Here is a 20,029-nt window from a genome sequence, read left to right on the forward strand (position 1 = left end):
CCTCCCTCCACCGGCTTCCTCTCCCACGTTATTATCCAGTCCGGGTTTTGACAAAGGCCCAGCTGTGATACTTGGACGGCTGGCGGTGTCAGTCGGAGCTGGCTCCGAAGTTGTGGGGAGAAAAAAGGGAAGAAAACCTGACAATGGATTTAAAGAATACTGGACCACCTTCTCCAGATCCCCACTGAGAGTCAGCCCCTAGCAATGACCCAGACCATGCTTTATACTTGGGGGCCAGATATATAGAGACATATGTATGCCAGCCAGCCAGTGCGTGCTCAGTCGTGTCAGAGTCTCTGCGACCCCATGGACTGTAGTCCCCACCAGTTTCCTCTGTCCATGGAATATTCCAGTCAGGAATACTGGAGTGGGTTGCCATTTCCTTCTCCAAGAGATCTTCCTCATCCAGGGATCGAACCAGGGTCTCTTGTGCCTTCTGCATTGGCAGTCCGATTCTTTACCAACCACCTCACCTGGAAAGCAACCCTAAAGCAGAAAAGATTTGCTTCAGGACACAGGCAGGCCTTGAAGCTCAGAGCTTTGGAACCAAATTGACCTGGGTTTGAATCCTGACTCCACCACTGTCTGATTGTGACCCCGAGCCTCAGTTTCCACATCTGGAACCGGGGAGTGGGGGGGGGGTGTCATATATCGAGCCTACTTTTTTTAGTCATTTAAAAATGTTCACAGAGTGCCTATTTTGTGCCAAGCTCTATTCTAAGTGCCAGAGTTTCCGTGATAAGCAAGTCAGCCCCAGAATTTGCCCTCATGGACCCTGCAGTTTGTGGAGGAGGTAAACCATAATACACAAAATGAATAAACAGTATTAATAATAACTAACATTTACTGAGCACTTCCTATGTGCCAAGCACTCAGTTATCTTCACCACAAGTCCTATTTTCATCACCATTTGATAGATGAAGAAACAGGCACAGAGCTTGTAAGATCATTTCAGCTCCTGGCATTAGAGAGATAAGACAGAGTGATATTATCAAGGACGGGAGGCTGAGGCTAATTTAGAGAGAATGTGGCCAGGGAAAGTTTTTCTGAGAAAGTGACATTTGAGCTGAGATGTGAATGATAAGCAGGAAACAATCACACAGGGGGAAGGGGGGTGACTTTCCAGGCAGCGGGAACACGAAGTACAAAGGTCCCGAGGTAGGCATGAGTTTGGCAACAAGAAGGCTGTTGATGATGGAACTGTGGAGAGCTTCCTTGTGAAGAGGTGAGCCAGAGGTAGATGGCATCAGGAGATAATGGGAGCACCAAATCGTGTAGGACCTTGAAGGCTGTGGGCAGATGTTGGCGGTTTGTCACTGTATCCTCCATGAGCCCCAGTGAGGCCACATTTGTAAATCACACATGAGGACAGTGCCCAGCACACAGTAAGCACGCATAAAGGGCAGCAACCCCTATTCATGTCCCAGTGAACAACTACTATGTAAGGTCAATAGGGACTTAGTTCCCTAAGACTCCAGGCTCCAAATGCAGAGGGCCTGGGTTCGATCCCTGGTCAGGGGACTGGGTCCCACATGCTGCAATTAAGACCCGACACAGCCAAATAAATAAATTTTAAAATATCAATAATAAGTTCCAAGTGATGACCAAAATAGACGTGGGCCATTATCATTCTATGATCACAGCTAATTTTCTTACTGAAGAAACAAAGCAGGAACTCAGATTTCTTGCCTTCCCAACTCCCATTTCTCCCACCCTCCACCTCCCTGAGCTCAGATTCTAGGAAAGGGGAAATCAGACTCCTACATACGGAACGATATGGAGCGGGCTGAAATGTGCAATGTGCTAAGGGCCGTTACTGGAGTGTGCCCGGAGGATGGTGGGAGCCCAAGGGACTTCAGATCCTGCAGGCTCCATGAGTTGGGGAAGGGGAGGGGAGCCAGGGTGTGAATGAAGGAAACTCGGGCAGAGGCGTTTAGGCTGCTGGGCGGTGGGGGGTGGAGTGGGGCAGTGAGGATGACACACCAAGGTGAGTCAATCCTTGCTGTATGCTCACACAGTGACCTTGGCCCAATAACTTGGCTTTTCAGCCCCCGACCCACTTCCCGGGGAGGGGGTGCAGGGAGAAGAGAAGGTTCAGTGAGCTCAAGCTTGTCCAGTGCTGTTCGGCACCCTGGCTTCTGAGTGCAGCTAATGGAGCTAGTTTTACTACAAGCGCCTCGCAGGGAGGTGTTAAAGGCCCAGATAACAGGAGAGGGGAGGGGGTCAGCTTTGCCAGTGGGGTGGGGGGGTGGCAACGGCAGGGCTCACAGGTCATGCTTTGTCCCTTCTCTCTGCCTCTAGGTTTCCTTCTCTCTCTTGTGGGTTTCCTGCTGCTTTTCTCTCATCTCTGTCTTTGTCCCTATGTCTCATCTGGAAATTGGGTCCCTGAGGCATCACTTATGAGCCACGTCACCTGGAGCAAGTTACTTCCCCTCTCTGAGCCTCAGTTTCTTCATCTGGAAAACAGAGATGAATATGTCTTGGGATTTCCCTGGTGGTCCAATGGTTAAGACTCTGAATTTCCACTGCAGGGCACATGAGTTTGATCCCTGGTCAGGGAACTGAGATCACATATGCCTTGCAGTTTGGTGGGGGGAAAAAAGCCTCTGCTGAAGGCCTGTTATGAGGACCAAATGAGATACAGGCATGTAAAATGCCGAATATGGTACTTATTAATAAATATGGTACCTATTATTATTATTTATTAATTAGTAGTAGTAGTTCTGTGGTGCTGGAGAAGACTCTTGAGAGTCCCTTGGACAGCAAAGAGATCAAACCAGTCAATATTTAAAGGAAATCAACCCTGAATATTCATTGGAAGGACTGATGCTGAAGCTGAAACTCCAATACTTTGGCTACCTGATGGGAAGATCTGATTCATTGGAAAAGACTCTGATGCTGGGAAAGATTGAGGGCAGGAGAAGGGGGAGACAGGATGAGATGGCTGGTTGGCATTACTAACTGAATGAACATGCATCTGAGCAAACTCTGGGTTACAGTGGAGGACAGGGAAGCCTGGCGTGCGGCAGTCCACGGGGTTGCAAAGAGTGTGACATGACTGAGCAACTCAACAACAACAATAGTAGTAGCAGTACTACTACTTCTGACTTTGGACTGTGTTTTTTTTCCTCTCTCTGTCTTTTTTTTTTTTTTTTTTTTTCTGTCTTTCTGACTCTTTCTTTCTTCCTGTTTCTCTTTCCACCTTTCCTTCTGTTAGTCTGTTTAGGTCTATGCCTGGGCTGGGAACTCCTTGAGGGCAGGGCAAGAGATATCTTGGCCATCTGGGTCCCCAGCATTGTCAAGCCCAGGGCCTGATATATAACAAGTACCCAATGAAGGAACCTCTCTTTGCTGGTAAAGTGGTTAAGACTCTGAGCTTCAGGTTCGACCCCTGATCAGGGAACAAAGATCCCACATGCTTCACAGCATGGCCAAAAAAAGAAAAAGAAAAAACAAGTATCCAATAAAGTAAACCGAATCTTGCTCTGTGCCAAACCAGTGTTGGGAGATGCTGGGGACCCAGCAGTGACTGAGACAGCCACAGCCCTGCCTTCTCGGAGCTCATGATCCAGGAGAGGAAATCATTATTTGTTGAATGAATAAGCTAATTTTGAGGTGAGCTTGGAAGATTTGACTGAAATTGGGTGGAGGTATTTGAGGCAGAGAAAACTGCTGGAAACGAGGTTAGAGGGGGTGGGAAAGAGTCTGAAGAGTTGGGAGGTGATGGAGAGAGGGCTGGAGAGCTCAGCAAAGGCCTGGAAGGCTGTGGAGAGGAACTTGAGCTTTCTTCTCTTGAGGGCACTGGGGAGCCATGGCAGGTTCTGAGCAGGGGAGGGACCACGGCAGGTTTGTGCTTTAGCAGGACCACTCTTACAACCTGGCTACCCTGGGGAGGTCGAGGCGGGGGTGATGGATGGAAGGAAGAAGGACAAGACTGGGGCAGCAGAACGAGGGGGCCAGGAGGAAACTGGATCTGAGTAGGGGCTGAGGGGAGAGGGAGGAGGAGCCAGATTCTAAAAACCAGGATGGGAAATTCCCTCCGCACTTTCACTGCCGAGAGCCCAGGTTCAATCCCTGGTCGGAAAAATAAGATCCCAGAAGCCCCGCATGGCCAGAATAAAATTAAAAAATAAATAACCAGGAGGAAAGTGCCTCGGTCAGCCTGCTTTCCGTGATGTCAGAAAATGGGCTTGACGGCTCACGCACCACCATGAGAGGGCAGCCGGGACTTCAGGTTTGAATCTCCCAGCGGCTTCTCCCACAGGGTGGGGAAAACTGCACCTTGACACCGAGGTGTGGAGAGGTTGAAGTTGTCTTCCGGGCCCCAGCTGAGAGCCCCTCTGCTTTCCTGCTCCACCCCACAACACACACACCGATCTTGGCCTCTTGGTTCCCTGGAGCCCCTACCCCACCAGCAAGAGATTATGTCAACACAGTCCGGCTGATTCTGTCCAGGACAATATTTGCCCTCAGGATCTGGGAAGGTTGCTATGGAGACTGGGGACGTGCTGAGGGGCGGAGGGCAAGGCGGGGCGGGGGGGGGGGGGAGGAGAGGCAGGGTCAGGGGGAGCACCCTCCCTCCTTGAAGAGGGTGAGCGGAGCCAGGCGTCATCTCTGCCTCCCCTCTACCTGATTGAGTCTTGGGGAGTTTATCGCATCCCCGCTTATCTGCGTTCCAATTCTTTCTCGCCCAGCCTCCACGCTCTCTCTGGACCGGCTCTTGTCTCTGTCTCTGATTATCTCTCTGGATACCGATGCTCTCATCTCTCTGAGTCTCTCTCTCTGTCCTTTTGCTTTCTCTCTTTGGGTCTCCATCTCTGTATCTCTCCACGTCTCTGTGTCTCTCTAGGTATTTATTCTGTCTCTATGTCTCCGTCTCTCTTTGGGTCTTTGTCTCTCTCTTGGGTCCCATGCTTTTTGTGTTGGTCTCTTGAGGCCCCCATCTCTGGATCTCGGTCTCTGGGTTCCTACCTTCCTCTGGGTCCTCTGTCAATCTTTCTCTCTCCGTGTACCCCCATCTCTGGAGCGCTGTCTGCTTGTGTCTCATGGGTCCTGTGTCACTCCTAGGTCTCTCTCTGAATCTCCATCCCTCCTTCTCTCTAAGGATCTCTATATTTTCAGCTGTGTCTTTCTCTGACATTCTCTGTGTCAGTCTCTGTCTCTGACATTCTGAATCTCTTTCTGTTTGTGCGTGTGTGTGTGTGTTTGTGCATGTGTGTGTCTCTCTCTGGGTTTCTGTCTTTGAGGCCTTGTCTCTCCGCAGTACTGAATCTCAGGGGGCCATCTCAGCCTCCCATTTCTGGCCTCAGTCCCTATGGGGCCCCCCCTCTCCCCATCTCTCTCTGCCTCATTTCTCCTGCACCATCTGCCGGCACTCCAGGCCCCCGCCTGCTCCCTGCAGGCTCTTCTTAGCTGGGCAGCCCCATGGGGGGAGGCACAGGCCCCCCCAGATTCTGCCCGACCATGGCATCCTGAGGTGGGGAGGGGGACACTGCCTGGTCATGGCTAGGGTGGAGGGAACAACAGCCTGGAGACCCGGGACCAGGGGACATGGAGAAAGGGAAACAGATAGACAGACACCCTGAGAGGCGATGGGAAAAGAGGGATAAGAAAGGAGAAAGCTTCAAGACAGGCAAGAAGGGACTGAGCTGGAGGATGGAGCGAGCAAGAGAAATGAGGAGGGGGCAGAAGGAAATCCGGAGGGAAGAGAAGAGAAAAGACAGCCCAGCCAACAAGGGAGGAAGATGGACGGGCTTGGAGGAAAGGAGAAAGAAGAGATTCTCAGATCAAGGGGACTGAAGAGGGGCATGGAGAGAGAAGAAGGGCAAGGGGAGAGGGCATGGCCGCGTCTCTGCCTGCAGTTTCCAAAGCCCTGAGCGTGGGGACTGGAGAGGGCCGGTGTGGCTACCCCTGTGGCCCTGCTGCCTCCTCCCCAGGCCCTGGGAGACTGTAAAAGCCCCCAGGAGGGCTGAGAAGAGCAGGGGGCCAGTCAGGGACCCAGACATCCCTCCTTCCATCCTCCACGCCCACGCCGGACCCAGTGCTCTATTCTGCCCAGAGGGACTGATGAGGGAGGGGCCAGCCTGCCATCCCCAGGCTCCTGTCCTGCTTGTCTCTCCTCAGGGCCCATCTCTCAGGCTCTCCCTCCCCCCACCCACTCCATCTCCATCTCTCAATGTCTCCATCTCTCAGTTTGTATCTCTTCTTTCTCCCTTCCTTGGTCCACTTTCTCTTCCCTGATTTTTTCTCTCTTTCTGTCCCTCTCTTTTTGTATATTTCTCTCTACTTCTCTGTCTCTCTTGTTTCTTTCTCTCTGTCTCTTTCTCCTGGTCTCCCTCATCTCTGCTTCTTCCTGTCTCTGTTTGTCTCTGCTCTTTCTTGGTCCTTGATTTCTTTTCCTGTCTTTCTCACCACCTCAGTTCCTCTCCCCTGCTTCCCCCTCCCACCCCCAGTCTCTTTCCTCCCACTTTCCAGCCTCCCCACCCCTTCCCATCCCCAGCAAGTGACCCCAGACCCTCTTGGGACCAAGGAGAGGCTCCCTCCCAACCCCAGCCTCTTCCCTGAGGTGCTGGGCATTCTGAGACTCCTCTCCTCTCCACTCCATGAACCGAGCCTTTCCCAGGACCCAGAGGGCGCCAGGAATGTAGGGCAGAGAGCTGGGAGGCCAGCTGGAGGTCAGGAAGCCAGGAGCCCCCAAGTCACTCTCCCTCCCCGAGACTGGTTTCCTTCCAGCCTCTAGTGCTGGATCTCACGCCACTCCTTACTCTCTGCCCCTCCCGGAGCCTCTGGGCCTCAGTTTCTCCTCTGCAAAATGGGTAGACTCACCTCTGTCCCATTTATCTTCCAGCTCCCTGGGGAATGTGTGCTCATGAATGTTACTAGTATGATTAATGTGCAGGAATTGGTTTGCATTCAAGGGGGAAGTGAGTGCTGAGAGCCGGGATTCAGTTTCTAAGCCAAATATTTTTCATATTTTAGGGCAAAGGAAGAGACTGGAAGTGGAGACTGTGAGGAGGTGTGTGATCAGTGGTGACTGTGACCGGGAGACCACGTGAGGCTGTGGATTCATGCATGGTGTAGGAGGATGGTGTGCAATCCTGTGCACAACTATGTGACTGCGGGTGGCTGTATATGACTTGTGAGCGCAAGTGAGGCTGAGATGGAGAGTTGTATGTCTTAGCACTGGGCGTCACTGAGGATGACAGTGTAACATCCGGAGCTCCTGGGAGTGTGTGTCTTAGTGACACTTGGGGAACATGTGCTGTTGGAATGTGACTGTGGACTCTGTCGGTAATTATGTGAAGTGTGTGAGCACGTTAAGGAGTGGAGTTGTGTAACATTGTATCTATGACTTTCAGACTGTGATTAAAGGATTGTATGACAATCACATATAACTGTTTGCCTTTATGTCAACAGCCTCTGCTCTATGCCCCAACTTGTGCTGAGTGATGCTGGGGACCCAGTGGTGACAGGTGCCCTGGCCCTGTCCTCATGGGGCACTCGCCTGAGTGGGGGAAGACAGACAGTATTTGTGATGTGATTTAATGATGGCGTGAACATATGCAGGATGGACACAGTATCATGGGAACTGTAGGAAGCTGTGATTGTGTTTCTGTGTGAGTGGAGGAGTCCATGCCCAGAGTGTGTGGCTGTGTGTCACTGTGGATGACTGTCAACCTGTGGGGGAGAACCTTTGGCTCACGGGGTGTGACGCTGGATTGTGGGACTATGAATGAATATGAAGAACACGTTCAGTGAGGCACAGTATGTGAGATGCTGTGCCGTGCCTCTCTGCAGCTCAGCGTATGGGGTCATGTGTGACATTGTGTGTGTGGCCCCGCGCGTGGTGGCTGGATGGGACAGGTGGGACAACATGAGGGGCTGTGCGCCCTGGGAGGGGGGTCCTCAGGATGCTGACTCTGTGACTGCGCTCCCCCACGTGACCCTGAGTGGCTGTGATATTCACAGATGACTGGCCCCCTGCGCCAGGTCTCTGCCCCAGCTCCCCGCTCCTGTTCCTTGGCCCGCCCTGGCCCCGCCCCCTACCCCTACCCCAGGCTGTCACCTCCTGCGGAGCCCAGGCGAGGCCGTGGAGGCGACAGCGTCAGAAGCAAGTGATTGAGAGGCGAGCTGGGAACAGGTGAGGGCTCCCCCATCTTAGCCATGCCCCCGCCCCTCTGTCCCCTCACATCTCCAGACCCCTCTTGCTCTGTGCCTTTGTCTCAGCTTCTCTGTGCCCGCGGTCTATGTCCTTCTATCTATCTCTCAGTATCTCTGTCTCCACGTCGCAAATCCCTGTTTAGCCGCTAGTTCTATATCTCCGTCTGTTTGCCCCATTCTCTGTGTCTCTTCATGTCTCTACCTCCTCTGTCTCCTAGTCCACATTTTCGTCTCTGTCTTCCTCTCCCTTTTGATGTCTGGTCTCTTGTCATGTCTCATTCTGTCTGTCTCTGTGTCTCTCAGTTTCTATGTTTGTCTCAAGCATTTCTGACTCGTGTGTTTCTGGGGCTCCAACCAACATCCTCCTGTTTCCTCCTTTCCCTGCATGGTGCCAGATGTGGGGTGTTGTGGGGTAGACTGATTTCCAAGCATCTGGGCCCCTCACCTTTCTAGTCCCTAAGGAGAGCTATTGACCCATTAACTCTGGGTTTTATCCGCAGCCAGGAAAGTTTGATAAGGTCGGGTTCCTATCCGTGATTTGAAAACCCTTTGAACTGGGAGAGTGGGAAGTCCAAGAGTCACTTCGAGCTACATGTCCTCCTCTCCAAGGTGGTCCCCAGGTTCCCCCGAGTCTCTAGGTCTAGACTGCGGGTGACTCTGGAGCTTCCCGTCCAGCGCAACTCTAAGGCAACCGCACCCTCTGCAAACACCCCCCTTCCATCACCGCTGCCCCAGCAACAGCCGGGGGCGGGCCGGGGAATCAGGTGTTGGAGATCGGTCTCCGCCCACTCCTCAAGACTCACCCCCCCCCCCCACCTGGCCCCAAATCATCACTCCTAGTTGTGGGGGGCGCTGTCTCCGGGGTATGTGACTCCCTGAGCGGAGGGCGCTGGGGCTAGGAGAGGAGGCAGAGGCTCCTGATTCTGCCTCGGACCCCCAGACCCGGCTGCCCTTGCGTGACCGGACCCTTCGTTCTCCATGCCCTGCTGCCCACACGATGCCCACCTGTCCACCCTGGTGGCCGCTGCTTCTGCTCTCGCTGTGGGAGCCGCTGCTCCGGAGCGCGGAGGTGAGAACCAGAGGAGCCAAGGGGCTCAAGGCTTGGAGGGATGTTGGGGCCGGTTTTAAGTCGTATCCCACTGGGAAGACTGTTTCAAGGCTCCCCACCTGCCCAGATTCAAGTTTTGATGGTTGTTTCTAGTCCTTCTTCTTCCCCAACTCTCCGCAAATCTCCTGATAATTTCCAGCCACCTCCATCTCCTAATTTTCCTGAAGGTTTTTAGTTCCCCACAGCAACTCCCCTGGTGGTTTCTAGGCACCCCTCAAGACTTAAAAGAGGTTTCTAAGCCACCCAAGACACCTGACCAAAACAGGACAGCCGCTCCAAGACCCTCTAGGGTGTCTCTGGCCCTCAGGGATCTTGCTGCCTGGGAGCTGGGGTCGGGGCGCGGGCCGCGGTGGGAGGGGTGGTCCTCCCTTCTCTCTTTTTGTAGGCAGGCTCTGAGGGGCAGACGGCGGGAGAGCTGTACCAGCGCTGGGAGCGGTACCGCAGGGAGTGCCAGGAGAAGCTGGAGGCCTCGGAGCGCCCAGCAGGTGTGACAGGGGTGGAGGACTGGGGGCAAGGGAAGGGCTGCGGCTGAGAGGGATGGGCTTGAGGCCGGCTTGGGGCTGACACGCCGCCGAGGCCCGAAAGAGAAGTCTGAGGGTCTGGGGTAAAAGTGGGCCACGGGGGGGGGACGCCAGAGATGAAGCTTGAAAGCGGAGGGGTCTTGGGCCGGGCTTACACTCGGTAGGTGGGACCTAAAGGGGACGGCGAAGCGGGAGGGGTTTGGGGTGGAGTCTAGGAAGTGCCCTGCAGACTGGGAAGCATCTGCGGCGGGACCTTTCTTGGTGGGAGGAGCACAGAATCAGGCTCGAAAGATGGGCGGGGCCTCGGGGCCTAGTGGGAGGAGCTACGAAGGAGCAGGGACGCGACCACTCCGGGTGGGCGCGGCTCGGGCGGGGCTTGTGAGTGCAGGGCCGAGATGCCTTGGGCTCTGTCCGAACTCCGGCCCCCACGCCCACCCCAGGTCTCTCCTGTAACGGGTCCTTCGATATGTACGTCTGCTGGGACTACACTGCACCCAACGCCACTGCCCGTGCGTCCTGCCCTTGGTATCTGCCCTGGCACGGCCACGGTGAGCTGCCGGGCGGACCCCAGGCCCACCTCTGACACAAAGACCTCTCTCCTAAGCCTGGTCCCAGACGCCACTCCCCCGCAGCTCCCTGGTCCTCTTGGGCTGGATGTCTCCATCTGTGTGTCCCTCCACATAACATCCCTCCTCTGTCTCTGTATTTCTCTGACGACCACCAGGTTATTTTCTCTCCTTTTTATGAGTCTGTCTCTGTACATCTTGGTCTTCCTTGCCTAACTAGCAGTGTGACCTGGGGTTCAACTGCTCAATTGTGTCCGACTCTTTGTCATCCCATGGACTGCCGCACGCCAGGCTCCCCTGTCCTTCACTGTCTCCCAGAGTTTGCTCACACTCATGTCCATTGAATCAGTGATGCCATCCAATCATCTCAACCTCTGTCGTCCCCTTCTCTTCCTGCCTTCAATCTTTCCCAGCATCAGTCTTTTCCAATGAAATTTCTTTATGCCTCAGTTCCTCATTTGTGAATTGATGTTTATGACAGTACCAAGTTCATAGGTTTGTTAAGAATATTAAATTAGTACATGTAAAATGCTATATTATGGTTTATCATCATCATCACTGGATATCTCTCTCTGCCTTTGTCTCAGTTCGTCTTTCTGTCTCCATATCTCTCTGTGTGCCTCTGATTCCCTCCCTTGCTTCCCCTCAGTGGCTAAAGGCTTTGTCCTCCGCCAATGTGGCAGTGATGGCCAATGGGGACCTTGGAGAGACCATTCTCAGTGTGAAAACCCAGAGAAAAATGGGGTTTTTCAGGTAAGAAAAGGAGACATTTCAGGGTATGATTTCTAGGCAGCAGCAGAAAAGCAGCAGCCTCAGACAGAGCCTGAAGCCCCTTGTACCATTCAGGATCCTGGGTTCCAAGTGATAGAAATTCAACTCCTTGCTTGAAGGAGAAAGAGAAAGATATTGGCTTTTGTGATTGAAAATTATAAGGCTACAGCTTCAGGTACAGCTGGATCTAAGTGCTAAAATGATGTAGTTGGGAATCTCTCTCACCATATTGTACTTCTGTTTTTCTCTATGATGATGTCCTCTTTTTTTTTGTGGGGTGGAAAAGGTGGCCCCCACTGGTACCAGGCTCACATTCTTACCTACCGAGCAATGCTATCGGCAGACTGAGCTTTCTTCTCAATAGCTCCAACTTAATGTCCCAGGACTGACCATCATTGGCCTGATTTGGGTAGCATACCTGCCTCTGAGTAATCACTCTGTGTGTGTGTGCGTGCATGTGTATGTGCGTGTGTGTGTGTAGTGTAGTGTTAGATAGAATGCTTTGATTCGCTGGTCACATGCCCAGTCCTGGACTTGAGGGGTGGAATGCCCCACTCAAACAAAGGTTGATAGATTCCCCAAAAGAAAATTGGGGTCCGAGGAGGAACAAAGAGCAGCTCCTTTATGGCCTGAGGGCAGGAGTTGAGCTCTATTTCTTTTTAAAATTTATTCATTAATTTTTGGCTGTACTAGGTCTTCATTGCTTTGTGCAGGCTTTCTCTAGTTGCAGTGAGCGGGGTCTAGTCTTAGTTGCGGCATGCAGGCTTTTCGGTCCGGGCTCAGCAGTTGTGGCTTGCGGGAGCTGAGCTCTATTCCTGTGTCCTCTTCCCCCACCTCCACCCCCAGGACCAAAGGTTGACCTTGGAAAGACTGCAGGTTGTGTACACCGTGGGCTACTCCCTGTCCCTTGCCACACTGATGTTCGCCTTGCTCATCTTGAGTACCTTCAGGTGGGACCCCCCACAACCCTGAACAGAAGCAGCAGAGACTGGGCTTCGGTTTTCCCAGAAAGATGGGGGTAGTCAGGCTCCACTGGCAACAAGTATCCAGTGGTGGTTCTGTGGGGAGGGCTGGGACATAGTTTAAGGGACTCTGTGGCCAAGGAGGCCCTCAGACTGCCTCCCAAACCCCCCAGGCGGCTGCGCTGCACTCGCAACTACATCCACATCAACCTGTTCACGTCTTTCATGCTGCGGGCGGCTGCCATCCTTACCCGGGACCGTTTGCTTCCTCCGCCTGGCCCCTACCCTGGGGATCAGGTCCTCACCTTGTGGAACCAGGTGAGCGCATCCTTCTCTTTCTCAAATTGAGATTCTGCCTCCTCTGGTACGGCCAGAGAGTTCCCATTCCATTTACTACCTCCTAGCCTATCAGTCGGAGAAGGCAATGGCACCCCACTCCAGTACTCTTGCCTGGAAAATCCCATGGACGGAGGAGCCTGGTAGGCTGCAGTCCATGGGGTCTCGAAGAGTCGGACACGACTGAGCGACTTCACTTTCACTTTTCACTTTCATGCACTGGAGAAGGAAATGGCAGCTCACTCCGGTATTCTTGCCTGGGGAATCCCAGGGATGGGGGAGCCTGGTGGGCTGCCATCTATGGGGTCACACAGAGTCGGACACGACTGACGTGACTTAGCAGCAGCAGCCTATCAGTGGGCTTCCCTGGTGGCTCAGAACGTAAAGAATGCCTGCAGTGCAGGAGACCTGGGTTCGATCCCTGGATTGGGAAGATCCCCTGGAGAAGGGAAAGGCCACCTATTCCAGTATTCTGGCCTGGAGAATTCCAAGGACTGTATAGTCTACGGGGCCACAAAGAGTCAGACATGACTGAGCAATTTTCACCCTATCAACCGGGCTTCCCTGGTGGTTCAGTGGTGAAGAACCTGTCTACCAATGCAGGAGACATGGGTTCGGTCCCTGGGTCGGGAATATCCCCTGGAGAAGGAAATGGCAACCCACTGCACTGTTCTTCCCTGGGAAATCCCAGACAGAAAAGCCTGGTGGGCTACAGTCCATGGGGTCACAAAAGACTCAGACACGAGTTAGCAAGGAAACAACAAAAAGAACAATAATGTTATCCACTGTTAATCTCTCTAGACCCTTCTGACACAACTAGAGAGGGACCCTCCCTACACAGCCTCCCCCATCATTGAACTCTCTCATCCCGTTATTCCCTTTCTCTCAGTATCTCACCCGTTGGAGTTTTGCACCAATAAGAGAGTCCCCTGCTAGAGGCGAGACCGAAGTTGGCAGGATGGGAGAAAATAACCGATGGGGGGATTTGGTAGATACCAATTTGTTCCAGGGAGACAAGATGGGAGAGACTAGAGACTAGGGGCGAATGGGGAGAGAACCTGTCTGGCAGCAAGTTGGGCCATACCAATTATTGAAAGCGAAGGGGGTGGGAGAGTCTATGTGCTAGTGGGTGATGAGAGAAACCTTTTGAGAGGTGGAGTAGTTGAATTCTTAAGAGATGGGGTGGGAGAGTCCATATTCAGGGGAATCTGGGGGGAACTCATGAAATTCTCCAGGCCGGAATACTGGAGTGGGTAACCGATCCCTTCTCCAGCGGATCTTCCCGACTCAGAAATTGAACCAGGGCCTTCTGCATTGCAGGAGGATTCCTTACCAGCTGAGCTTCCAGGGAAGATACCAATCGTTAGAGAGGTTAGAGTGGGAGAGTTCATGTAGGGAAGAACAGAGTGAGCGAAGAGAGGATAGCTATATCATCCTTTGGTGATACAGAATGGGAAGAGAATATTTGATGACAAGAGATGGGCTTGGAGGGGACCCTGACTGCCCCCTCCCCCTGTCTGGCCACCCCCTAGGCCCTAGCTGCCTGTCGCACGGCCCAGATCGTGACCCAGTACTGCGTGGGTGCCAACTACACGTGGCTGCTGGTGGAAGGCATCTACCTGCACAGTCTCCTCGTGCTTGTGGGAGGCTCCGAGGAGGGCCACTTCCGCTGCTACATGCTCCTCGGCTGGGGTGAGCCCCGACCCTGTCCCCTGCCCTGCCCAGCGCGCTTCCCCTCCCATAAACTACCCAGCTGGTCTGCCTGAGGGGGTCTCCTCCCTTCTCTAGGATTCTCCGCCTCCCCTTCCCGGCGGGGGAATTCCGCGGGTCTTGGGCCTGGAAGGGCCTGTGCGCGCTCTGACAGCTGCGGCGGGGTGGGGGGCGGGGGTTGGGGTCTGCACAGGGGCCCCCACGCTTTTCGTCATTCCTTGGGTGATCGTCAGGTACCTGTTCGAGAACACGCAGTGAGTCGCGGGGTCTGGGGCGGGTCTGGGGAGGTGGGCGGGGCTTGGGGGGACGTGGGCGGTCCTTGGAGGGACGTGGGCGGGGTGAGACGGAATCGTGTGGGAGGTTCTAATTGCCTCTAAGAGCCTGGGAGGGTATATAAAGGAACCAGTCGCTTAGGAAGACGGGTTCCAGGACTACTGCAAGGGGCGGGATGAGGGCTGGGCCTAAATAGTAGCAGGGGCTTTAGGGAGATGTGGGGGTGGCCTTAAGGAAGGTGGGGAGGTTAAGTGCTTAATTCTGTGAGTCTGGGGTTTTCTAGTCTATCTCAGCTCTACGTCCTCTCCTCCAGGTGCTGGGAGCGGAACGATATCAAAGCCATTTGGTGGATCATACGAACCCCTATTCTCCTAACAATCTTGGTACGGCCGGTCCCATCTCCTCCAGGCTGGTCTCAAGAATATCCCATCCTGGGAAGCCAAGGTGGCGGGGAACTGGCTCAGTCTCTCTCTCTCCCCTACCCCCCCCCGCCCCCAACCCCCGCAGATTAATTTTCTCATCTTTATCCGCATCCTTGGCATCCTCGTATCAAAGCTGAGGACGCGACAGATGCGCTGCCCGGACTACCGACTGAGGTGGGGACGGAGGGGAGGGTGACTGGGGCAAGATGGGGGACTCAGGACCCCGGCATCACTGCCACCCTCTACTCGCAGGCTGGCTCGCTCCACGCTGACGCTGGTGCCTCTGCTGGGCGTCCACGAGGTGGTGTTTGCTCCCGTGACTGAAGAACAGGCCCGGGGTGCCCTGCGCTTGGCCAAGCTCGGCTTTGAGATCTTCCTCAGTTCTTTCCAGGTGCCTAAGCGGGGTGCAGGAGCTACACCCTTTGAGTTCGGGTCCTCCTACTCAGAGAGGCAGGAGAATTAGAGTCATCCTCTGGTGCAGCCGCAGAATAGGCTGCGAAGATGGGATTTTGTTAATTCTACCCTTCCGTCCTGACTGGGGAAGCAGGGAGAAGGCAGGAGACCCGGCAGCCCCAGCAGTACTGCCTCCTGGTTAAGATCGAGGGTTTTGAGATCAGCCAGGGCTGGGGCCAAATCTGGGTCCTCACTTCCCAGCTCGGTGACCTTCACCTCAGGGCCAGGGAAAAGGTGAAGCGTATGAAGTGCCAACATGCCAAATGGAAGGAGATGTCCACTGATATTTAAGGTCAACCCTGCCCGTGCTTGTCCTACCCTAGTCTCTATCCTGCTTTACCTTGTTGGGCCTCAGTTTTCCCATCTCTAAAGTGGGGACAATACTAGTTTCACTTTATAAGACTGTTCATTTATCAATTCAGCAAAAATTTATTGAACACTTACTATATACCAAGCACTTTTCCAGGCTTACTGTGGGGATATGGCCAACCCAATGGTCCCTATGCTTTAGTGGGAGAGACAGATGCTAAATATGCTATATAAGTAAAATACACAGAATGTCAGATGGTGAGATGTGCCTAAAGGAGGGAGGGATGGGAAGGCAAGAAAATAGAGATGACAAAGAATAGGATTGTGGACAGGGGTCAGGGAAGGCCTTGCTGAAAAGACACTAGAGCAGACACCCAAAGAAGATGAGGGAATGAGCCAGGAAGATATTTGGGGGGAAATGTTCCAGGAAGAGAAATGCCAAGTGCAAGATCTCTGAGGTGGGAGAGGGTACCGATCATGATGGCACTCTCATGGCCAGCATGCCTTAAGAAGGGGGTAGTAGGATAAGACAGAGGTGAAGTACCTGGGTAGATTCATGGGCCTAGTGAGGACCTTTGGCTTTTCCTCTGAGTAAGTTGGGAGCCATGGGAGCAAAGGAACGTGATCAGAGTTGGATTTTAATGGGATAGTGGAAAGTGATAATAAGATAAGTAATATCTTGCTGCATGCTTAGTCAGTCATGTTCAACTTTGCCAGGCTCCTCTGTCCTTGGAATTCTCCAGGCAAGAATACTGGAGTGGGTTGCCATTCCCTTCTCCAGGGGAATCTTCCCTACCCAGGGATTGAACCTGGGTCTTCTGCATTGCAGGCAGATTCTTTACCATCTGAGCCACTAGGGAAGCCCTTGTCTTGCATTAATATATCAATTACTTTATTGATTATAAATACATTTTATATATATTTACATTTCTAAATTGTTATAAATATAAAACTAATTTTTAAAAATAATTTCAAAATTAATTTTTTGATGTGCCTATTAAAGGTTATTATTAGGGAGTTTCTTGGCAGTACAGTGGTTAAGACTCAGCAGTTTCACTGTCGAGGGCCCAGGTTCGATCCCTGGTCTGGGAACCAAGAACTAAGATCCCGCAAGCCCTGCAGCACGGCCAAATAGATAAATCCAATATGTCATGTAGTAAGTTATGATAAGATTTAGAAAAAGGCTAAACTATGTTTCATGCACTGGACCTTCTTGCATATTAATAATACCTTAAATCTCAGCACCACCACTGTATTATTGTTCCCTTTTCCAGATGAAGAAACTGAGGCACAGAGGGGTTAAGCAGCTTGCCTAAGTGGGAAAGAAAGTGGAGAGCCGTGATCACATCCAAGCTTTCAGCCTCTGGGGTTACATGTTCTTAATCTCCAGCCCTGATGGCTCTGCAAATTGGCGAGAGCAAGGGGCCGGGGGAAGTCAGGAGCCAGGGAGAGGGTGACTGCAATAATCTAGGACCGATGTGGCGACAGGCGAGGTGGTTGGCGCCTGTAAAGGGTCAGAGCTCATTGAGGGGTGTTTATAACCCTGCCCCTGCACCCAGTTTAACTCGTGCTCCCCTCATGGCAGGGCTTCCTGGTCAGCGTCCTCTACTGCTTCATCAACAAGGAGGTAGGGAGAGCCGCGGCCCGTCGCCCGCGCCCTCTGCCGGCCGCGCAGGGATGGCGCGCGCGCCGCCGCCTCTGAGCGCCGTCCGGTTTCAGGTGCAGTCGGAGATCCGCCGGGGCTGGCACCGCTGCCGCCTGCGCCACAGCCTCGGCGAGGAGCCGCGCCAGCAACGCGAGCCCGCCTTCCGGACCCTGCCCTCCGGCTCCGGCCCGGGCCAGGTCGCCGCTGGCCGCACTCTGTGCTCGAGGACCCTCCCAGGTCCTGGGGGTGAGGCCAACCACGTCTTAGAAAGTTACTGCTAGGCAGCGGGATTCTTGGGTCTATTCAGTTAGCATGTATTTATTGAGCGCCTGCTGAGTACCAGGCTTGGCTTGGAGGGTGCTGGAGAAATGGCGGGGGTTTGGGGCGGGGGGCGGGGAAGGAAACAGAAAAGCCCCTGTTCTCCTAGAGATCACAACTGAGTGGGGGAAATAGGCGGTGAGGACAGACCAAATTATACTATATACACTGTGCGATGGCTTAGGAAGAAAAGTTAGGAGGGGACCTAGTGTGGTTCAGGGCATCTCTGATGAAGCGACTTTGAAGTCATGCCCAAAAGAGGTGAAGGAGACAGCTTTGCAAAGAATTGGCAGGCAAGGTTTAAGGCAGAAGGAAGAACACCCGTGAAGGCCCTTAGGGCAAGAAGGAGCTTGGCTGTGTCTGAGGAAGAGAGAGGTGACCTGCCAGGCTGGAGCGGGATGAGTCAGAGCCCACAGAGGGGGAGAGAGAAGTAGGTGGGAACAGAAGAGTGGGCATTTTGCTCCAGGTTCATGGAAGATTCTTTGGGGCGTCTCCTAATGGAATGGGCTAAGGTGTTATCTGCCCTGTGGGGATGGATTATTAGGGGCTATGGGGCAGCTGGGAGCCATGTCAGAAGTCTGATAATGGTGGGAGGTGATGTTAGCAGGACCAGGGTGGTAGCCATGTAAGATGTGAAATGGTTGGATTCCAGAGCTAGTTTAAAGGTAAAACTGAGAGGATTTGCTGAAGAAGGAGAGACACCAGGGATGACTTCTCAGTTTAGGATGGAGAGAGGAAAGAGGGAGGGAGATGGGGTTTGAGGTGGGGAGTACCAGGAGTGCTCTCTGGACTTGTTAAGCTGGGAGTAAGGGGCTGGAGCTCACAGGAGAGGCTGGGGATAGAAATGTGAGTGGGTACTGGGGACCAGAGAGGATTCTGTGTGTAGGTAGAAACATGCAGTTTCAGGGCAGGCATCAGAGCTGAAATCTCCATCGAGAGGCCAGGCCCACTGCCACCTGAAGAGATACCCACCCTTTTCAGTGGCCCCTGGGAACTATGAGATTTAGGGGGGAAGCCAGCAGCCTCAATGTGGCTGGGCCACATATATATATACACACACACGACTCTCACTCCTAAATCGCTCCCCACCAGACACACACTTAGATTCAGTTAGCACCTGGGTGTTGTTGATTCGCTTCCTTGGGATTCCCTGCCCTCTGGACAGATATGGCTCACAGCCGCTGAATTCAATGTGCTTTGAAGCAGGCGGCCCTCATGGGCCCCTCTTGTGGGTTCTGGAAAGGTGGGGGCCTGAGGGCTGGGTCCTTGTAAATAAAGCATGAGAAAACAGTTGTCTCCGGTGTAGGGAAATCTTGGCCAGGCCATAAGGGAGATGACAGCAGGGAGGGCAGGCTGTGTGGCCAGGCGCCGGTGGTGGCCTTGCACCCTCTGGAGAGCAGTGCTGCCTAACTTCCAAGAGATTCAAGAGTCACCAAGAGATCATGGACACCAGCTGCCACCATTCTCCATGCCTAAGAGAAGCCCCAACTGGGAATGTTCATGTGATCTCCTGCTATTTAAACTATTTGCAGTGTGTACGATTAAAATTGTGTGTGTGATGATCATGTTCTTTTTTAAAAAAAATTAATTAGTAATTTGTGACTGTGCTGGGTCTTCGTTGCTGCATGCGGGCTTTCTTTAGTTGCGGCAACTGGGGGCTCCTCACTGCAGTGGTTTCGCTTGTTGCAAAGCTTGGGCTCTAGGCACACAGGCTTCTCAGCAGCGGTGGGCTTCAGTAGTTTCAGAATCTTCCCAGAGCAGGGATCGAACCCATGTTAGGTTTGGACACAATGCAAGTGTCCCCTGCATTGGCAGGCAGACTCTTAACCACTGGACCCATCAGGGAGGTCCACAGACCAAACATTTTCTGAAAGCTGCTTCTCTAGAAAGATGGTGGAGGAATACTAATGCTGCAGGAACCAGCCTGGTTCAAATCTTAGGTTGGCTACAATTTAGCTGTGTGACTTGGGGAAAGTTCCTAACCTCTCTGTGCCTCAGGTTCACTTCGGGGAAATAGAAATGATCACACTGACATCCTAGGATGGCCTGAAGTTCCTAAGAGTATCTCACTTGTGCACGGAACACACTTGGCCAGTTTGCCTAGTACTTTTCCTGCAACCTGTTTTCACTTTCATTCACTTGAACTGAAGAGGGGATTAGAAACTATTTGGGCAGGTGGTTGGATAAAGAGATGACGACAGGCAGGGTCATCAGTTCTAGGCCTAGGCTAGAATCTTTGCTGTCAGCCTAGCAAAGCAGCAGAAGGACCTGCTACTTCCTGGGGAAGACAGGAGGGACGTAGGACCAGGACTCAAACCCACGACTGGGACCCCAGGGCCTGTGCTATTCCAGGCTCCGAACAATCACCAAATCCAGGGGGAAGGTTTCTGCAGCAGCACCGTTCTCCCCCTGCTTTACAGATTAGGATATCATGGCTCCATCCCGCCCCTCTCCCAGTCACAGGGCCTGGCTCGC

General features: G+C 53.1%; 1 protein-coding gene and 1 non-coding gene across 2 annotated transcripts; one reads left to right on the forward strand and one right to left on the reverse strand.

The window, feature by feature from the left end:
- The first annotated feature begins 9,157 nt into the window (after positions 1-9,157).
- Positions 9,158-17,517, forward strand: GIPR (gastric inhibitory polypeptide receptor). Its single transcript, XM_061140573.1, has 13 exons — positions 9,158-9,229; positions 9,654-9,753; positions 10,230-10,337; positions 11,005-11,108; positions 11,973-12,076; positions 12,262-12,406; positions 13,957-14,116; positions 14,328-14,388; positions 14,721-14,790; positions 14,915-15,003; positions 15,082-15,220; positions 17,177-17,218; positions 17,311-17,517. The coding sequence occupies exons 1-13, from the start codon at positions 9,158-9,160 to the stop codon at positions 17,515-17,517; spliced, it is 1,401 nt and encodes a 466-aa protein (XP_060996556.1).
- Positions 16,380-16,451, reverse strand: TRNAC-GCA (transfer RNA cysteine (anticodon GCA)). Its single transcript has one exon. It is a non-coding gene; the product is annotated as a tRNA-Cys (tRNA).
- Positions 17,518-20,029: the final 2,512 nt, after the last annotated feature.

Source organism: Dama dama, chromosome 4 (assembly GCF_033118175.1).
Source record: "Dama dama isolate Ldn47 chromosome 4, ASM3311817v1, whole genome shotgun sequence".
Lineage (NCBI taxonomy): Eukaryota > Metazoa > Chordata > Mammalia > Artiodactyla > Cervidae > Dama > Dama dama.

Excerpts from the sequence above, each read along its gene's own strand:
- GIPR (XM_061140573.1), top strand. The coding sequence starts at position 9,158 with ATGCCCACCTGTCCACCCTGGTGGCCGCTGCTTCTGCTCTCGCTGTGG. Across the intron at positions 12,407-13,956 it reads TCCTCACCTTGTGGAACCAG|GCCCTAGCTGCCTGTCGCAC; the intron begins GTGAGCGCATCC and ends GCCACCCCCTAG. Across the intron at positions 14,117-14,327 it reads CTACATGCTCCTCGGCTGGG|GGGCCCCCACGCTTTTCGTC; the intron begins GTGAGCCCCGAC and ends GGGTCTGCACAG.